Source organism: Colletotrichum higginsianum, chromosome 5 (genome assembly GCF_001672515.1).
Source record: "Colletotrichum higginsianum IMI 349063 chromosome 5, whole genome shotgun sequence".
Classification (NCBI taxonomy): domain Eukaryota; kingdom Fungi; phylum Ascomycota; class Sordariomycetes; order Glomerellales; family Glomerellaceae; genus Colletotrichum; species Colletotrichum higginsianum.
In genome coordinates, this window is record NC_030958.1 from 1337209 (window position 1) to 1355127 (window position 17919).

Here is a 17919-nt window from a genome sequence, read left to right on the forward strand (position 1 = left end):
TATGCTTCTAGGCGTATGCTGCGAATTGCGGCGACTGATGAGCATAGTTCACTCACGATACCATGACCCACACACAGGTTTCTTGTTCAAGGTAGGTCGCAATAGCGCAAACTTTTCTTTACTATTCTATTTGCCCTAGCGGGCTTGCCGATGATGATGAAACATATTCCATGCTAATCCTGAAAAAAACTATGTGGAATCAAATATGAGCTTTTCATCTTTCGACTGAGGCATCTTGTTATCAATGTTTTCTATTTGCAGCTCATGAAACAAAAGAGCATTTGGCTAACATTGTATTTTTAGTGAATAATCTATGCGTCTTGATACGCTGAAAGCTCGCCGGCTTGCCACCTGTAATGTGTTAGCATCTCACTTTGAGGAGGGCGTGAAGCTGCAACTTACTTGATGAACATGCCGGAGAGGTTGTGCTCGGGGTTGACGACGAACCGCGCCATGACGTTGCCGGGCTGCTCGGGCTTGAACAGCTCTCCCTTGTCGAATGCAGACACGAAGGACGAGTGGTCCTTCTCGGCCATGTGTCCGCCGCCGGCGTCCCGGATGACCTTCTGCATGGCAGTGTCGACGCGACCGGGGCTGATAGCGATGCTCGTGATGTCAGGCTCCTCGACCGCCAAGTGTGCGGAGAGATGGTTCATGGCGGCCTTGGAGGTGCCGTAGGCTCCCCAGGCGGCATACGCGCCCGTGGCCGCGCCCGATGAGACCCATAGGACGCAGCCCTGGGACTTGCGCAGCTCTTGCAGAGACGCTTGCACCTTTTCGTGAATGTTTAGATGCCTGGCTAGATAGGACGTGTATAAAGAATCAAGAGCTTTCACATACCAACGCAAGTCCACTGAACACGTTGATGTCGTACGCCTTCTTCCACTCATCGATAGACGAGTCTGCCAGGCGGGTGACGGGCTCCAGCACGCCGTGGTTGATGACGATGCCGTCAATCTTGCCAAACGTCTTGACTGCGGCCTCAGCAATCTTCGGGATGGTCTGCGTCACGTCAGTCCTGCTGCCCCCATGATTAGCAGCACGCGACTCCAACTCACCTTGAGGTCACCCAAGTCGCCCGCAACGTACTCAACCTGTCCGGGATGAGCGGCCTTCAGAGTCTCCAGCTGGTCCTTTGACCTCGCCGCCAGTACGACCTTGTGAGACTCCTTGAGCAGGTGCTGAGCGATGGCCAGGCCGATGCCTCGGCTGGCGCCGGTCACGATGATTACTTTGGAGGAGGACATGGTGGTGGTGGTAGCGGTGGTGGATTGTGCACAAACTGGTGTAGCAGTCAGTTGTTGACTGTTTCGGAAATGAACCCCGGCAGGACAGATGCACCACGAAAAGAGGGAAAAGAGGGCTTCTCGAACGGTGAACAAACTCTGCACAGCGAAAGATGGAGCGGGAGAGGCTTGCGCCATTCGGAATGGATGTATGCGTAGAGTGGGCCACCGCCGCCTCATCTGTGTCCGCCCGGTCTGTGGTGGTCCAGTGTCGCGAAGTGTGAGGGGGTGGGTGGTGCACTGGATGGGTTGCAATTGCGCTTATCTTATCAGCATGGCGGGGTCCAGAGCTCTGACCTCTACGAAGCTCGAGCTCGGTTGGGAGCTCACAGCAAACTAACTACCATAACGTCATCGGCTCGACAACGTAGAAAGTTGCAGTGAGAATTAGGTGGTGGTGACCCTGCAAAAAAATGAGCAACACCGTGATCCTAGGCTCCGGTATCATAGGCCTCTCGGTCGCCTACTACCTGGCGGACCACCAGCCCGGCTCGACCATCCACCTCGTCGAGCCGTCGCCCGAGCTCTTCGCCTCGGCCTCGGGGTACGCCGCCGGGTTCCTCGCCCGGGACTGGTTCCCGCCCGCGTCCGCCGCGCTCGGGGCCGTGAGCTTCGACGAGCACAGGAGGCTGGCCGCGGAACACGGCGGCAGGGACGCGTGGGGGTGGTCGGCCAGCACGGCGTACAGCCACTCCGCCGCGCCGACGCAGGCGCACAAAGGGGACGACGCCGACTGGCTACGCAACGGGGGCAGCCGGGCAGCCGTCGTCGAGGCCGTCGAGACTCCCGCCGACGACGACGACGACGACGGGTGCCCGTTGTGGCTGCGCAGAGAGCACGGCGACGACCTCCAGAAGATCGGGGACTCGGGCACGGCAGGCCAAGTGTGCGTTCGGTTACCCATCCCCGTGACTCGTGCAGCTTTTTCCCTTTTCAAAAACGTGAAACCTGACTCCGTCCCAGTGACCCCCTCCGCCTCTGCCGCTTCCTCCTGGACCAGTGCCGATCCGCCGGCGTCCACCTCCACCACCCGGCCGTCGTCCTTTCCGTCAACGCCGACCTCCGCGGCGACCTCGCCTCGGTCCGTATCGGCGACACGACGTCCTCGACCGAGTCCGACGTGCCCTGCACTCGCCTCGTCGTCGCCGCCGGCGCCTGGTCCCCGCGCGTCTTCGCTGACCTGTTCCCGGGCGCGTCTCTCGAGGTGCCCATCTCCAGCCTGGCGGGCCACTCCCTCGTCGTGAGGCCGTCGACGTCGAAAAAAGCGCCGCAACCGGGGTGCCACGCCATCTTCGGAACCGACGGCGCGGGCTTCTCGCCGGAGCTCTTCTCGAGAGTCGGGGGGGACATCTACATCGCCGGCGTGAACTCCTCGGTCCCCCTCCCGCAGCTGCCGGGTCAGACGCCCGTCTCGGCCGCAGCCATCGCGCAGCTCAAGAGCGCGACAGAACGCCTTGTCGACAACGGCGACGCGGAACTCGAGGTGGTCCGGCAGGGGCTGTGCTTCAGGCCAGTGACGGCCTCGGGGACGCCTATACTCACCCGGGTGCCAGACGACCGGCTCGGCGGCGTTTCAACGCACGCCGGTGCCGAGGGAGGGGTGTTCCTCGCGGCGGGACACGGGCCGTGGGGCATCAGTCTGGGCCTCGGGACAGGGAGGGTCATGGCCGAGATGATGCAGGGGCGGAAGCTCAGCGCCGATGTATCCAGGCTGGCCCTGACATGAATTAATGGAGTCAAGGAAGTTACTCAGCACCTTTATTGGTACCGGATGCCATCAACCCCGCTCAGTACGGAATCGGTCTCCTTTTTTCTCAATTTTTTCTTCTTTTTTTTTCTCAATTTTTTTTTTTTTAAAGGCTCACCCCCCCCACCCGTCTCCTCACCAGTTTGATGGGTTTGCCGACATGACGATCACTAAGCCCATCCACATCGCCACTGACGATGCCATGAAGTTGCGAATTCTTTATTCTCTGTAAACGGGCCGGTGCTATGACCATGACGGTGCTTTGGTGGGGGTGCGCCCGCCGCGCTTGTCCTCCGTGAGGGTGTGCAGCCACGAGGGCCGGACCAGTCTCCGTGGCAGGAACGCGTCTCCTCTCCACCGGCCGAAACGCCTGGGCACGCGCCGGCGCGGCTTGGTCGGCTCGTGTACGAAGCACAGCAGGCCAGCTGCGAAGACATGTGCAGTATCCGTACGAGGAGGACCGAAGTCGGTGGAGACATTGGGAAGGTACCGTTCTTCTTCGTCAGCCTCCTCGTGCCAATGTGCAAGGGAGAAGGGGGGTGACGATTGTTCTGAGACGGTCGTATCCACCGCCGGCCTCATAAAGCGAACTTGATGGAAAGGGAAAAATTGGAGGAAGAGGACCTTTCGCCTCACCAATCACCCAGAAATAGCCGCCCAAGCTAAGTGAACCGTGAAAGTGCCTGATCCACAAGCAGAACTAGCAGAACAGTGACCCCATTCACGCACTCCTAAAAAAGAGGAGGAAGAGAGGGAAACGTGAAGAATAGCGGGTCGCTGAGCCAAGAAAGTGGTTCGCCAGGTCACGAGGACGAAAGAAAACATGGGAAAGGAAATGAGCCAAGAGAGAGAGGAAGAGAGGGCTGACGAGAGGGAAAAAGAAACAGAGGCTGGGCTAATCGGGTGAGGACTGCGATGGGGGTCCTGTAGCTTAATTACTGGAGAAACTGCGTGGCCACCGATTAGTTGCTCGGTCATTGCCATTGCCCCCCCTCCCCCCCAAATAAAAGTCCTGCTGAATCTCCAAAAGAAGTGTTGCTCTCGCGGCTTGGTCAGCCTCGATGGGACCGACTCGCCGAAGCCCCTCCTCTCCCCCCGTTTTCTGTTCCCGAGTTTGTGGGTTTCCATGCAGTTCGTGTGTTGTCTCCGTAATTCTTGACATTTTCTTCTTCCCGCTCTCTCACACACACACACACTCTCTCTCTCCTTCGTCCCTTGTTCCTGGGCCACGAAAGGATGAGAGACACCATTGGACGAGTGAACATCAGACGAGAAAGAGCCCGCATGGCGCTGGGTCCGCGTCGGCGAAACCGACAGTTTGGGAGAGGGGCTCAACGAACCACTCGACCCGTCATCTATTCGCCCTCCGTCCCGATTCGTATCCCCTGTAGACATTCTCCTGCCTCGTTTCTGCACCGGAGCCAGAGCTCCTCGGAAGGCAAGGTGGGCCGTAGCTTTGCGCTGAAAATCATCGTTGCTTTCTCCGGTTTCTTCTGACAGTCCGAAGTCGTGTGTGAACCACCTCCCCCCCCCCCCCCCCCCCCCGCGCGTATCACATCCGCGAGACAGCCAATTTGCCACACGTCAAGCAAACCAGACAGCAGCAGGTCTCATCCCTTTCTCCCCGTTTCTTCTTCTTTTTCTCCTACTACTGCAGTATCCAGAAATAGCATGTCACACTTCCCCCATCGACACATAGACAGAGCCCACAGTGATGATAAGAGCCCCCCCCGGCAGACATTCGCCGTCTTTAATGAAGACGACAACGACGATGACAACGAACTGCGTCAGCATTGAAGCATTGGAGACGCACGGTCCCCCAAGTTCCATCCCGCCTGTCACGACTCGTGCAGTCGGCTCCTACTTTGCCGCGCTGACATTGGTCCATCGTCGCCTAGGTCTTGGGCCTGTCCGTTCTGTGTTGCAGGCGGTGACGGCGGGAATCTGGTATCTGAGCGGAGGGGGAGGAGGATGAGAGGGCCCAGCAGGCTGGAACGAGATGAAGTCATCCGCATTGGGACGACGAGGCGGCTCAGGACTGGGGTTGTCTTGTTGGTTTCCAAGGCTTTGGTTACAGGATCTAGCAGCTTGTGAGATGAGGAGGGCCCCCCAAGCAATCATGACGATCACTGTCCACACCGCTCGGTCGCGCCAGGCTACTGTGTAATGTGGTGAAGCCGTTCACGCTTCGCTTCCGCTCCCTCCAAAAAAAAAAACTCCCCACGTACCTGTCAAGTCATGATGAATACACATCCACCGAGCTGAGAAAAGTCCCCTTACCCCCCCACATCCATCCATGGCTGGCTACCGCGTTCTTGACAAGCGCAAACGGTCTCTCGGATCCTGACCAGGCAGAATCCAGCCAGGCCTATCAATCTCCTTCAGGACACGTCTACGCGAGTCACCGTAGCCAAAATATCTCCCCAGCCGCGATGTGCGCCAGGCCTGCCCCCCCTTCTCCCATGTGCCTCACGATACTCGATAACTCGGCACAGAGTGTATCCGTAATTGCAGCCAAGATCGCCAACCCGAAACCGCGAACGAACTCCTCGAAGTTTCTCGTTATTAGACTTTTAAGTGAGGTCGTCGTGTGCCTTGGAGCTCTCTAATATTGCAACCTATCCTCCGCCCCCTACCTACCTTTGCCCCCCCCCCTACCCAACCTACCTAGCTATCAAACTCTACTCGAGCTTACTACCCTACCATCCCGAGGTCTCCAAAAATACAAAGTCTATTTGGCCAGACTTCGCGTTGCCGTCGTATTCTTCCCGTTTTAAGCTTCAGGCACAGCCTTCCCAGCACTTCCGGATCCCGCAACGGAAAGGAAACGAGAAGGGGAGGGGGGGAGGGGGCAGAACAAAACAAACGTGCTCAAGACGTTTTCCCCCGAATCCCACGTGGGCTGCAAACATCCCCTTGGGTGGTGGGCGCAGCCGCATTCGGACAAACGACGCGTTCAACGATGCCAAGCCTCCCGCCTCTCCCTCTCCCTATCTCTCTCTCTCTCTCGCTTGCTCTATCTCTCCGGGCGGTCCGCCGCGGAGAAGAAAGGCAAGCCGTACTCCGTACGTGCGAAAGGAAGCGGGAGGGGACGAATCGATTCGCAATCCTCGGGTTCGTCCGTTCGTTCTCCGTCCATTGCCAAAAGTCCGCGCCCGGTCGTCGCGTGGAAACGGTGAGAGCTGGTTGACAGCAGCCACCCCCCTCCACCACACCACCACCACCACGGCGAAAAAGCCACGATGGGCGGCGGTGCGAAGCCATCCAATCGGAGCTCCTCGACCGAGCTTTCCTCGAGGAGTAATCCGGGCTTGGCCGGCATCTTTTTCCTCTCTTTCTTTCTTATTATTTCCCACTCGCTGGTTCTCCACGCTCTGCAGCTGTTCGGCTCATGTCCGTCTTCCATACGGGGCGGCGGAAGGGGGGGTGTTGGAAGAGGGAGATTCGGGCCTACTGGGCAGACTCCAGCTAGCTTGGCTCTCCTGACCACCTCTCCCATTGTTCAATTGCCCGTGTCGAAGGTTCCTTTGCCTCCCAACCCAGCGCTGCACTCGGGCTCCGTCGGTGAAGAACTGCGATGATGGAAGAGGGGAAGGGGAAGGGAGGGGGTGAAGGTTTCCCAGTTGTCCCGTGGCATACCTCCTTTCGGATCCGAAGGGCAGGGGAAGCTTGCTAGTTGATCGGGTGGTCAACATGCATCAAGCATGCTTCCGGTACAGGTACCTTGCAGAATGCAGAAGGTCGTTCGTCCACTGATGATGAGACGATTTACAGATGCGCGCCTGACACTTGGGCCGGGGTGTTGGCCAACAAACTCACATCCCTTCCCCCCTCCACAGGCCATCCATCTCTCTCTCTCCCCCCCCTCCCCCCCCCCAAATTGTTCGAACAAAATTCTGTCGCGGCTCTTGTCATTCCGCAGTCTCTTCTGTTGCCAATTAGCACGCGGACCGGGAACATGCTTGGCATTGCCTCGGCGTGGAAACGAGAGATCTACAAAAGTTCGGTCATACACTAAATTGTGGGAACTGTTGGGGAATGGGCAGTCACATATTCCCGGTACCTTTCAGGCAGCGTGACGGGCTGTGAAGTCAGAATGAGATTGTAGATCCATCTCGACTGACAAGTTTCCAGGTTCGACTGATTCGTGACCCTGCCCAGTCCGCATTGTCATCATCATTCACATCATCAGGACCAGAGAAGTGAGCGTGGTTGTTTCAGGAAAGCTTGCAGAATTGAAAGCCCATCAGGTGGGTGGGTTTTTTTTTGTCTTCTTTTGCTTTCCGCCTCTTCATCTGGCTCCGATAATAAAATTACAATAAGAATGATGATGATATGATATAGGTATGGTGTGGTGTGGTGTCTTTGGCTCTGAGGCCCTGACCGCCCAAGCCTGTTCCTGGGTTCGTTGTACCCCATCGCCCCGTCCTAGTGTCCGCTAAACATTTTCCCAATCCCACACCCGAACCCCCCCCCTCGCCGCTTGACAGTTCCTTGTAGGTGCGCCTGCGGCAGAGAGCAAAAGGCCAAAAGTTTTGCATATACCCGCCAGCGTGAAGAAAGTGACGTCAATCGCGGTAAACTCCCGCCCGACCAGAACCGTGCACCTCGGTGCCTGACCAACACCATCTGTGTGGTGTGGTCTTTACCCCAAGAGGCAAGCGAACCCTGAAGATCCGATAAATAGGAAGAACCGCATGAATTGGAGGCTTGCTGGAAAGGAAAGAAATCGTTCAAGAGCAGTAAATCAGAGACGCCCGCTTGTTGTAGTTGTGTATCGTAAGGCCGTAACCCCCCCTTCGGAAAAATATCCTTTCGCCGTTTTGTTCGCTCCCACATATGAGACAAAGAGAAAACAAGAAGGGGGAAAAAAAAGTTAAATGTTGGGCGTTGGTTGGCCCACCGCATCTTGGGCTGATGGGCTTGAAAATGGGCGAAGATGAAAGTGGAAAATAGTCAAGTTGTCGAGGCAAATGTTCATTAGAACAACGTGTTGGAAGACCGGCTGCCTTCCTGTTCAAAGACGATGCCGCGCCTCTTCCACCCGCCACGCTTGATAAAGTCTTCGACGCTGTCGAGCGACTTCATCTGCGGCCGCCTCGAGCTCGGCGGCGAGTTGCGCTTGTGGGAAAAATTCTGCCACTGGGACTCCCGTACGGGCCGTTCCACGTCGACGATGCTACCGTTCTCCGACGAGTCTTCTGAATCTTCGTCATCATCGTCGTCGTGGTGCGCCGACGCCATGGTGTTAATGGTTGACTCGGACCAGTGTGAGCGCGGCAGTTGCGGCCTCGTGGCGGCAATGTGCTGCTGCACCTTGAATAGAAAGTAGTCGTCGCCCTCAGCGGCGTGCTCCCGTGACCGCTCCTGTTGCTGCTGCTGGATCGGCGTCCGGGGAGATTCGACAGGCGGGGCAGGCATGTTGGGCATGGCAGCGGCGGTGAGTGAGGCCTTGGCCTGTTCGGCGGCAGCAGCCTCTTGGCTGGAGAAGTACGAGTTGATGACGTCGTCCTCGATGGACTGGGAGTTGTGGATGAACGGCCGCTCATAGAGCCTTGGTGGTGCGTGGAAGGTCGGGTGCAGCGAAAGAGGGTCGAAGTCGAGGACCCGGGTGTGGCGGGCGGTCCCCGTGGACCGCGTCGACTGTGTCGAAGAGGAATCGCTGCTGGAGACGGAGTTGCTGAGGGACGGCTTGCGCGTGTGGAGGGCTTCTGGGTGACGTTTGGCCTTGTTGGAGGATGGCGTGCAGTGGCCATGAGCCCATGGTGTTGATCCCAGCATGGTGAAGGCTGTGATGATGAGAAAGAGCGTCGGATCGGGTGGTGGGCCAAATGTCGTTGGCGTTGGTGGTTGTGGAAGTGTATAGATAGATAGATAGATAGATATAGACGTATGTTCTTCTCTCCTTTCCTTGTCGTCCTATGTGATGTTTCCTTTGCGAACCCGGGTTGTCGGGATGTGATATACCGCGAGATGAGTGGGACGGTGGGGGAAAAAAGGAAGTATCGGCGAGGGGAAGAAGAAACGTAAGAAGGAGGTTGGAAAGGACTGCTGTGGAGCGTGTCTACTGGATAATGATATATTACCACATCAACGTTACCGCACGGGTATGTAATGGATGATAGATCTTGAAGGAGCGTAATTGGGTGTGCGTGTGTATGTGTGTGTGTGTGTAAGTATGTGTGTGTAGGACAAGGATGTCAAGTGGTTGAGGGTGATCCGGGCCTGGGTAGGTGGGAAACGAGAGCGGGCATGGTCTTATTATAAAACCTCCAGCATCCATGACGGCCGGAACCAGGATTTTCATGGGGAACCACATCTGGCTTGCCAAGCGTGGGGATGAGCAATCGGCAGCAGGCAGGCAAGCAGCGCAGCAGGACTCCGGCAGCGAGCGGGCGAACCGGAACATGCATGCATCGGCCAGGTACGCTACCGCTGCAGAGAGAGACAAGACAGGTACAGACAGACACAGCGCACGGCAGCGCACACCGCAACGAGCGAGTGGGTGCGGCCTGGCACAGCACGCGGGCCAAGGTCCCTGACGATCGAGGCTGAAAAGAGGATAGTCTGACAGGCGTGAGTATAGCAGGGAAGACGACAACGACGACGACGACGATGACACTAGCGTCGAGTTGAGCCACTAGCTTTGCTGGGGGTGGGGGGGGCTTGAGGAATGAGGCCTGGTGCCTTGCAGCTTGCTGCAAGGCTCATGAGGAATCTTGGAGGCAAGGAGAGAGAGAGGGATGAGATGAGATGAGATGAGATTAGAAGGATCACGGAGTGAGAGTCAGAGAAGCGTGAGCAGGGGGCGAGCAAGGTGGAAGATGGGAGATGGGCGATGCGAGCAAGAGATGGAGGGTGGTATACGTATCCGTGGCCCGCGTGCAGAATGCAGATGCCGTCGATGTGCATGTGTGATGAGGCCACCAGACTGGGAAACGTAGAGAGACGTAGTCTGTACTCTGTAGAGAGACAATGATGCCTCGAGAGCGAGAATAGACACGACATTTCGCTGGCGTATTTCCTCCAGACTATTGCTCACCGCCGCGACGCGCTAGTCGGATCGCAACGGCAAGGCTGCGCCACCTACCTTTGGTGCCTTGCACTAATTGATACCGAACCTCCCTAGCTAAGATAGGAAGCGTCGCAAAAAGGGACCCCCAACAGACGTTCATTCCAGCTCCGACTTTGTGTGTGAATGTGCCCTGTGCCTGTGCCTGTCTCTGCGTCGACAGCCCGGATAAGCCGTCCAATATGTGCTGCAGGTCCTCGCAGATGACGCCCGGACGGCAGACGACGCGAAAAAGAAGAATGTCAAAAACTGCGCATGCATGACGGGCGAGGCGAGACGAGACTAGTGTCCCCAAAGGGATGGGATGGGGTGACCAATCTCGTACAGACCCGGATGTGCGTCTCTCCGTGATGGGCTCGTAATAGTGTATAATTGAAGCCTTGCGAATGCAGAAAAACAAAGCGTGCAATGGAGCCCCCGGAGAAGAAAATAGATACCGGTACTGTGGGGTGGAGTGGAAGGGAGAGAAAGGGAAAGAGAGAGAAGAAGAAAAAAAAAACTAACGAGGAGGCATGACCGGGCTGATGAGCCTATCTCCATGCAAGGACCGGGGGGGACAATGAGCATGGCGGTGTTGGCCAAGCTTGCCCAAGCCTGGGAAAACCCTTGGTTAGGAACCTTGGCCCACCTGCTGGGCCCTGGTCATCGTTCAGCAGCGTGAACAGGTCGGGCCCCAAAGGTCCCAAGTCCCAAGGCTTAGGTACGAATAGGTTTCCCAAGAGTCTGAGATGCGACGGGAAGTCAAGGATGACGAAGAAATCGTACCGAAGCATCCGGGGATAGGGCCTTGAGGATAGGGCCAAGGGCATCTTCTGGAGCCGGTGGCCGTGAACCTCTGGCGCTCGCTCTCGGGGATTCGGGGTAGGCACGTTCCCCAATGAGTGCTAAGAGCATACGTCATCCGGTCGTCTCATCGTCTGAACTTTGCACCCAGAACTATTTGACCAATACATACCTGTACCTAGGTAGGTAGGTAGGTAGGCACTGTACTTACCTACCTGACCTTCGGTAGGTATAGGTAGGTGTGCTACCTTAGGTAATCCTGGTCTGCCATAAACCACCCGTACACGGATGAGCAGCTTACTATTATGATGGAACTGCCGCCGCCAATGATGATGATGGTGGTGATCCCCGGCTGTCCAGACGCGGTGCGCTACAGGCCTCATACACGTTCCACAGGCGCGAAGCCGCTTGTTTCATGTTTTTCTTGCCTCAACGAGATAATCCTGATGCTGATCGCGACAGGTAATCTCGATGTATCGAACTCTTTTTTTTTTTCCCTTTCTTTCTTTCTTCTTTTCCTTTCTGCTTCCTCGTCAGCCTCAGTCGCGGGTGGCCGCAACACAAGGGAAAACGAGACACACAATCAAGTCTCACTTTGGCCTCGCATCTGCCGCTCTTGTTGCGCATCGAATTCTCCGTAATCTGTACGTGGAGTGTGTTGCCGGGACCCTCTCCCCGTGTCGTACAGCTTGGATGCACAGCAGCGCGGGCATCTATCTCGTCTCTCCCCCCACCCTTACGAGCCAAGCAACTGGCCAATGATGGGAACCGGCCGCAAGATGTCGATATCTCGACCCCGCATGATGGATGGGAAGGAGGGGGGGGGTGGCGTAACACACTCACGCTCACTTACTTGCACTTGGCACACACTCGCACAATGAAGGGAAACGACCAGCAGACACTGCAGACTTTTGAAACTTGGGAAAAAGCCGTTGACGGTCAACCGGCTTGATGATCGTCTCTCTCATCAGTGGCTCCCGCTGTCCTGGTCATCGCTTTTGCTGACCCTGACGAGGCTGATCAGCGGCAGCGTGGCGATCCTTCGATGGCAACTGATCACCTCTGACCGGTCCTTGAGTTGCTTATCCTCGCATGATCTACTTGCATCCTTCTTTTTTTGTGTCTTCCTTCCTCTGTTCCCTGGTGGCCTCGCTTGTTGCACTCCCCGTATATACATCTCCCCAGCGATGATCATCGCCGGCCGTGTGTTTCCCTCTGAGAAGTCAAAGATGAAGACGAAAAGAAGGGGTATCTGGATCCCAGACGAGACACACAGGGTGTATGTATGTATGTGTGTGTGTGTGTGTGTGTGTGTGGATGGGTGGGTGGGTGTGCACCATGACCGAGAAAAAGGCCCTTCAGCAATCCCATACTCCCTTGCTTCGGAGTCTGACAAGCAAACTGGGAGGCTATTACTTGCAAGTGGACAAAGCGCGACCTGTCCGGGACCTGATCCAAAAGTCGATGACCTGACATGACCTGAACCGGCCTGACCTGGAAGGGCGCGAAAACCGCCGTCGTCGGGCGTACCTCCAGGAGTGGCCGAGTGGGATCATGAGAAGGTGGTGGTGGGAGGAGGGGAAAAGAGGGAAAAGCCACTGCCGCAGCTGCTGACTGGCTGGCGAGGAATTCTCACGAGATGTCCCCCCTTCGAGGATGTGCACTCCTCTAGGCCTCTTTAGGGTTGGCGTGCTGCGGATGGCAAAACGATCTTGAAAAGAAATAACAAAATACTAACTAACAGGAGGACATGAACGCCACGACAGAGGTCTTCGGGTTCTTTGATAAAGGAGCTAGGCTTGTAAGGGTAGGTAGGTTCCTGAGGGGTACTACTCGGCTCACTCGTGGGTTGCATCGTCCAGATGGGGTGGAATGCGAGCAAACGGGGTCACTTCGTCATTTGTAAGGTCAGTCAGTGTAGTAGACATGCACGAATGAGGTGGCTTATCTTCCTCTTGCGAGAAAGGATAATCAGATCTTGGAATCAGAGCTGGCGATTCCCCCCTCCCAAAGACAGACAATTGGGGTCAGTGATACCGAGGAGATGGGCTGTGAGCTTGCATGAACCCAAAGGACGAGGAGACGGTCGGTGCCCATGTCACATAAACCATCGGGAGGCTGACACACCCGTGCTTCCGTGTGCCATCGCATCTTTGATTCTGCATGCACGTCACCCGTGGACAACAATGCTGTTTCGTTCCGTTTCCAAACGGCCTCGTGCATGAAGTTGCTCCGCGGGACGACTCCCCCGCGTCTGCACCAAAATGCCCTCTCTTCTCTCTCTCTCTCTCTTCTAATCCAAGTTTCGTCCCCCTGCTCTCCATTACATGATATTGTTGGGGGAGCCTTCCTTGTTCACTCTCCTTCCATCACAAAGGCCCCATTCCCATTGGACTCGATGTTCTGCGCGACTCCGATAATCCTTCCGGCACCCAACGCCACTCGTCCGGTGTCTTCTTTTTCTCAGCACACCTCCTCCTCAGCTCCAAAACCATCCCTGACGGTCATGTCTAGGCTGGGCAGGCAGGTCGAGCGCTCCGATTGGACCGCCGCGCAGCTGCGAGGCACACAACCAACTCGGCGACTTCGCAACTCGGCCAGCCGATATCTTCCCCTCCTTTCTTCACACCTCGTGATGGCCCCAGAGAGTTCAATAGGCTCTACTGCTACCTAGGCCCGGGACCCCCCGTATTCGCGTAGCAGCAGCAATGGCAGCAGAGGCTCGCATCTCGATCCCAGTCGTGTGCTTGCTCCGGGGGTGAACCTCCTGAAGAATCCAGGGGCTTCTGGGACACATGATCTTTCAATTCGCGATCGCGTACATCGTAGTCATGGTCTCCCCCCTCCAGAAACTTCTGCAACGTCCGTTCACGATCAAACTATTGGAGCTGCCAACACGCCGGCCAAGTCCCGCCAGGCCGTCCGTCTCATCGCCCACACCCTCTTCTTTGGCTTCTGCATTCCCACTCGGCCCCCTTTCACCGATTGTTCTATCCCTACTCTCTCTCTCCCTCCCTTGGGCACATTCCGAGCGTTTATTCCCAACATCGGGCGCGGCTCCTTGGGGTAGCTTGCTCGACGGGCCCGCGGGGCCCGCGAAGAACAGGTCCCACTCGGCGATTCTTAGACCCAAATCAGTACCGATGAATCGAAGACGTTGGAAGGGGGGGAAGGGGGTGCTGCAGGAATGCACGATTCTCGCACTCGGCCAAGCAATTTTCAAGTCAACCAACATCTCTCTAATCGACCTAGCATCTTTGGCCTTTGCACTTCCAACAATAGAAACTCGGTCAATACACACTCTCCCTCGAGGCTGCGCGGTGCAGGCCAGCTACATCTACACCGAAACGCAAAGCCTTACGGCAAAGTCACACGCAGCCGGGTTTGCCGGTCGATGACGGGACAGTCTCGTCCATCTCGGCGGTCCTGCGGCGGCTTCGATCCACGACTGACCACCCCTTACTAACTGACGACTGCCCAGCACACGCAGCAAGTTTTCCTTCAGGGCGGTACCAAAGCCCATTCACCCATTCATTGCCTTGTCGGGCCGGATGAGTAGTTTCCTCACACCACACCGCACGGCGCCGCGCGCCCTCACTCAAGCCGTTGGGGAGGATGGATTCCGCCCGGCCACAAGTTCGTCTCGTCTCGTCTCCTCTAGTCTCATTGTAGGGGACCCGTCAGGACCATATCGCTGGGCCTCTCCCCTGCGGATCAAAAAGGTGACGGCATTGTCGTCGATCCCGATCGACGACTTCTTGATCCCGCCCCCCGCGGCTCTTGTCACGTCGTGCGGCCGCCTCCTCAGTCCCGGACCCCCCTTTTCCTGTGACACTTCGCCACCCGCTTACTGGCTGGTTTGCTCATAGAGCGAAATTTATCTTGATTTACTGTTGCGAATCTTCTGCTGATCGGCCGATGACTAACCCACTGCCTTTGAAAACGAAACGCGGCCGCCGCTCTTGGATAACTGGGCGAGATGGGTTGGCAGACGCCCGTTGAGCCGGTGCTATCTATGGATTCTGCTAGGGACCGTTGACTTGGCGAACTAAGATTTTCGCTCAGCTAAACATCACCACGATCGCGATGCATTGCCATGCAATCGTCCCCGTGTCAGATCAAGGCCGGGACTCCCGATGGCCGCATTAGGGCAGGGTGGGCACTATTGTCTTGCGCATGGAGGATGCAGTCACTCGATGATGTGCCGAAGAACGTTTGGTGATTCAGATGTTGACTTCTCTTGGGTCTAAATTGTCGCAAAACTTGACCAGCAACTACTGTCTGTTGTAACGCTTTACACTTGTGAGCCCCAACCAACGGACCGGCTCATTGGCGAAGCCATCCTATTCTCACAAGACTCAACCAGCAGGCACTGTCTACTGTCTGCTGGTTAGATTGTTTGAAGAAAAGAAGAAAAAAATGACTGCACCGGTGAGCCGGTCCGTTGGTTGGGGCCCAGCAGGATCAAGCGTTGCTATGCTTTAGGATGTTGACATCGAGGACCCCCTCAGCCTTCGTCTGGAATTTCTGCCCGCGTGGAGGCGCGTTGAGAGGTTGTCCTTAATCAAGGGATCTTTGTAAGGGAACCGACGGGCGCGCGGCACGCGGGAACGTCAGACCCTGTCCTGTCTCTCAAAAGTCGATTTCCTCCCAACCAACATGTTCCTCCTTCGAATAAATGACTGAACCTCAACCAATGTCTTTGATAGGCCCGTCCATGACCGTTGTTTCAACATCTCGGAGTGGTTGCATCAAACCCGACCCCAGATCGACCGCCCCGATGCGTCATCCCACGTTACAGCCGCCCAGCGAAGCGCCATGGTGTCGTGCATTCCTCATCAACGACCCTCAGACACTTCAATTCTGCCGAAGCAAGAATAGGGGAGGAAAGACTACCTCATGCATGCCTCCCGTCCGATTCCATGGCAGCCACAGCCGCCGCATGAGACCTGCCAGATAACGATTGACAATGGGCTCGGGAGTGACGTCGAAGGCAACGGGCGGTTTTGAACCCTTGGTGGCTTGAGGGATCGGGCCCACGACGTGGCTTGTTGTCGTGCGCATTGATGCAAAAGTCGGTCACTCCCGAAATTGAGATGTGCACATTCTTGCGTCAACCATACTGCCCCAAAAAGCACATTGTCGCGTTCGTGCTTGGCAAAAGTTGATTCAAAGGGCGAATGGCATCCGTAACGAACGCGAACGCGGTCGAAGCATAGCAACTTCGTCATGGACACCAGACGCGTTGCTTCATCCCATCCCGATTCGCACGTTGATTATCAAACAGCTCCAACTCGGACTGTCGTGTTCGTGGCGTGTCAAACGATCGAGATCCGGGGTGATTCATGATGGCCTCTACTCGCCGATGATGCCGTCGTGTTCGCCCTTGAACCGCTTGACACGCTTCTGCTCCCAGTTGTCGATGTCCTTGGCCGCAAGCCGCTAGAGTTTGGGTTTTTCGTTAGTGCTGCTTCTTCCGACCTTGACTTTCCTCTTACGCAGCGTCTGCTGTAAGCCACGGCCAGGAAGCACTCACGTAGTATTCTTCCTTCATGTCGACCTTGCGCGCCGACCGTCGCATATTCAGCTCTTCGTCTCTGGTCACCTGGCGCACGCGCCTGTCATGCTTTTCGTACCGGATGGCTGTGGCGGGCGTCAAGACGAAGGAGCCGGCTATCATGACAGCGACGAAGGGCAGGCCGAACAGCAGAAACGGCCGCTTGGCCATCTGGGCCCGGTACTGGGCAGCAAATGTGTTGGTGTCCGCCTTGGACGGGAACTTCTTGCTACTGAAGACAGCCATGACGGGCGATGTGTGTGTCAGGATTCGATGACGACAAGGTCACGCAATTCCCTGGCGAAGTCGATTCGATTGGTGCTGCCTGGTACCTGGCGCTCGGACTGATCGGCTGTCAAACACACAAGTTCTCTCTCGTTGTTTGGTAGTCGCTGCCGTGGACTTCGTCAATGGCTTCAGTTCTCCGTAACAGCTGTGGAAGCGCAGCGTGGTCTGATCTTGGGGGAAAGAAGGATGATGCGGGAAAAAAACCCAAGAGATGGAACTCCAACCAAGCGCTAGCAGCTTCCCGGAGTCTCCCAGGAAACTCTGAGCTCGGATCCAGGCTCCACCTCGCCTCGTCTAGCTTCCGCGCACGTGCCGCACAGTGTCAAGTTTGAGGAGTGCCGCATTGCTGACTTACATAAGCATTCCAGTTGGTACCTTGCTCGGTCTATATTAGGTACTCACTGGTTATCCTTTTTCACGCATGTTGGCTGACGTTCGGTAGTAGGAAGTCCTCAAACTAATGCACCCCTTCTTATGCGGCGCCTCGATTCATCGATATATATAAGGTACCTAAGGTAAGGTACCCGTGATTCTCCTACAAACGGACGTAGTAGAGCCCCACCCCCCGGAATGCCCTTCCGACCCGCGAGGATCCTTATTGTTCCGTCAATATGCGCTCTACCCTGCCCCGTAGCAGATGAGATCATCGAATCACAGTTTACTCAACGACAGAAGCTGACGTGGAACTCCTCCCGAACGGTCTCGACCACGAACATTTAGCATTCATCGTCGCCGGGGGTGGGGAAGGTCCTCTCGTTCTCCATCGTCTGCAAGCAGGGCTCGACTTGTCTGTCGTTCTGCTCTTCGGGAACGCCATCGGTATCACAGATGCCACAAATAGTATGTACCAGCATGCGCCGTACACAAATGGTCGTGTGCGCAAGGTAAGGACGGGTCCGGTGCCCCGAGAGGGGACGTACACGTAGACATCTCAGCCACTCCGTCCGTATTTTGCGCCGTGCTCTACATTTCGCCCTCATCTGAAACCCGGCACACGCTCAGCAAACGCCCTTCGCCCCCAAAATCTTCACGCTGGCCAAGCACAGCGATCTTCCCCGCAAACCCCTCCGGCAGTGGCACGTCTCGTGTATCTGGTCCCGCCCGTCCTATCTGTTCCTTATCCCGCCGAGCGGCGCGCCACTGTCGAGGCAATGCTCGCTGCGGTGAAGAGACTTCGCAGAACTAC

The 17919-nt window shown here is 56.4% G+C and overlaps 6 protein-coding genes across 6 annotated transcripts; 2 read left to right on the forward strand and 4 right to left on the reverse strand.

Annotated features, from left to right (window-relative positions):
* Positions 1-311: 311 nt before the first annotated feature.
* CH63R_07346 (Short-chain dehydrogenase) lies at positions 312-1466 on the reverse strand (the record flags this gene model as incomplete). The annotated part of the gene is made up of 4 exons (XM_018302321.1): positions 312-351; positions 403-773; positions 841-1002; positions 1059-1466. The coding sequence occupies 4 exons, from the start codon at positions 1464-1466 to the stop codon at positions 312-314; spliced, it is 981 nt and encodes a 326-aa protein (XP_018157099.1).
* A 233-nt stretch (positions 1467-1699) lies between these two features.
* CH63R_07347 (FAD dependent oxidoreductase superfamily) lies at positions 1700-3012 on the forward strand (the record flags this gene model as incomplete). The annotated part of the gene is made up of 2 exons (XM_018302322.1): positions 1700-2172; positions 2250-3012. The coding sequence occupies 2 exons, from the start codon at positions 1700-1702 to the stop codon at positions 3010-3012; spliced, it is 1236 nt and encodes a 411-aa protein (XP_018157100.1).
* Positions 3013-4893: 1881 nt separating this feature from the next.
* CH63R_07348 (uncharacterized protein) lies at positions 4894-6355 on the reverse strand (the record flags this gene model as incomplete). The annotated part of the gene is made up of 2 exons (XM_018302323.1): positions 4894-5192; positions 6103-6355. The coding sequence occupies 2 exons, from the start codon at positions 6353-6355 to the stop codon at positions 4894-4896; spliced, it is 552 nt and encodes a 183-aa protein (XP_018157101.1).
* Positions 6356-8013: 1658 nt separating this feature from the next.
* On the reverse strand, positions 8014-8814 carry CH63R_07349 (uncharacterized protein; the record flags this gene model as incomplete). The annotated part of the gene is made up of 1 exon (XM_018302324.1): positions 8014-8814. The coding sequence occupies one exon, from the start codon at positions 8812-8814 to the stop codon at positions 8014-8016; it is 801 nt and encodes a 266-aa protein (XP_018157102.1).
* A 500-nt stretch (positions 8815-9314) lies between these two features.
* Positions 9315-9677, forward strand: CH63R_07350 (uncharacterized protein; the record flags this gene model as incomplete). The annotated part of the gene is made up of 2 exons (XM_018302325.1): positions 9315-9457; positions 9623-9677. The coding sequence occupies 2 exons, from the start codon at positions 9315-9317 to the stop codon at positions 9675-9677; spliced, it is 198 nt and encodes a 65-aa protein (XP_018157103.1).
* A 6566-nt stretch (positions 9678-16243) lies between these two features.
* Positions 16244-16691, reverse strand: CH63R_07351 (Cytochrome c oxidase assembly protein cox-16; the record flags this gene model as incomplete). Its single annotated transcript, XM_018302326.1, has 2 exons — positions 16244-16330; positions 16425-16691. 2 exons carry the CDS (start codon positions 16689-16691, stop codon positions 16244-16246), a joined length of 354 nt encoding a protein of 117 aa, XP_018157104.1.
* Positions 16692-17919: the final 1228 nt, after the last annotated feature.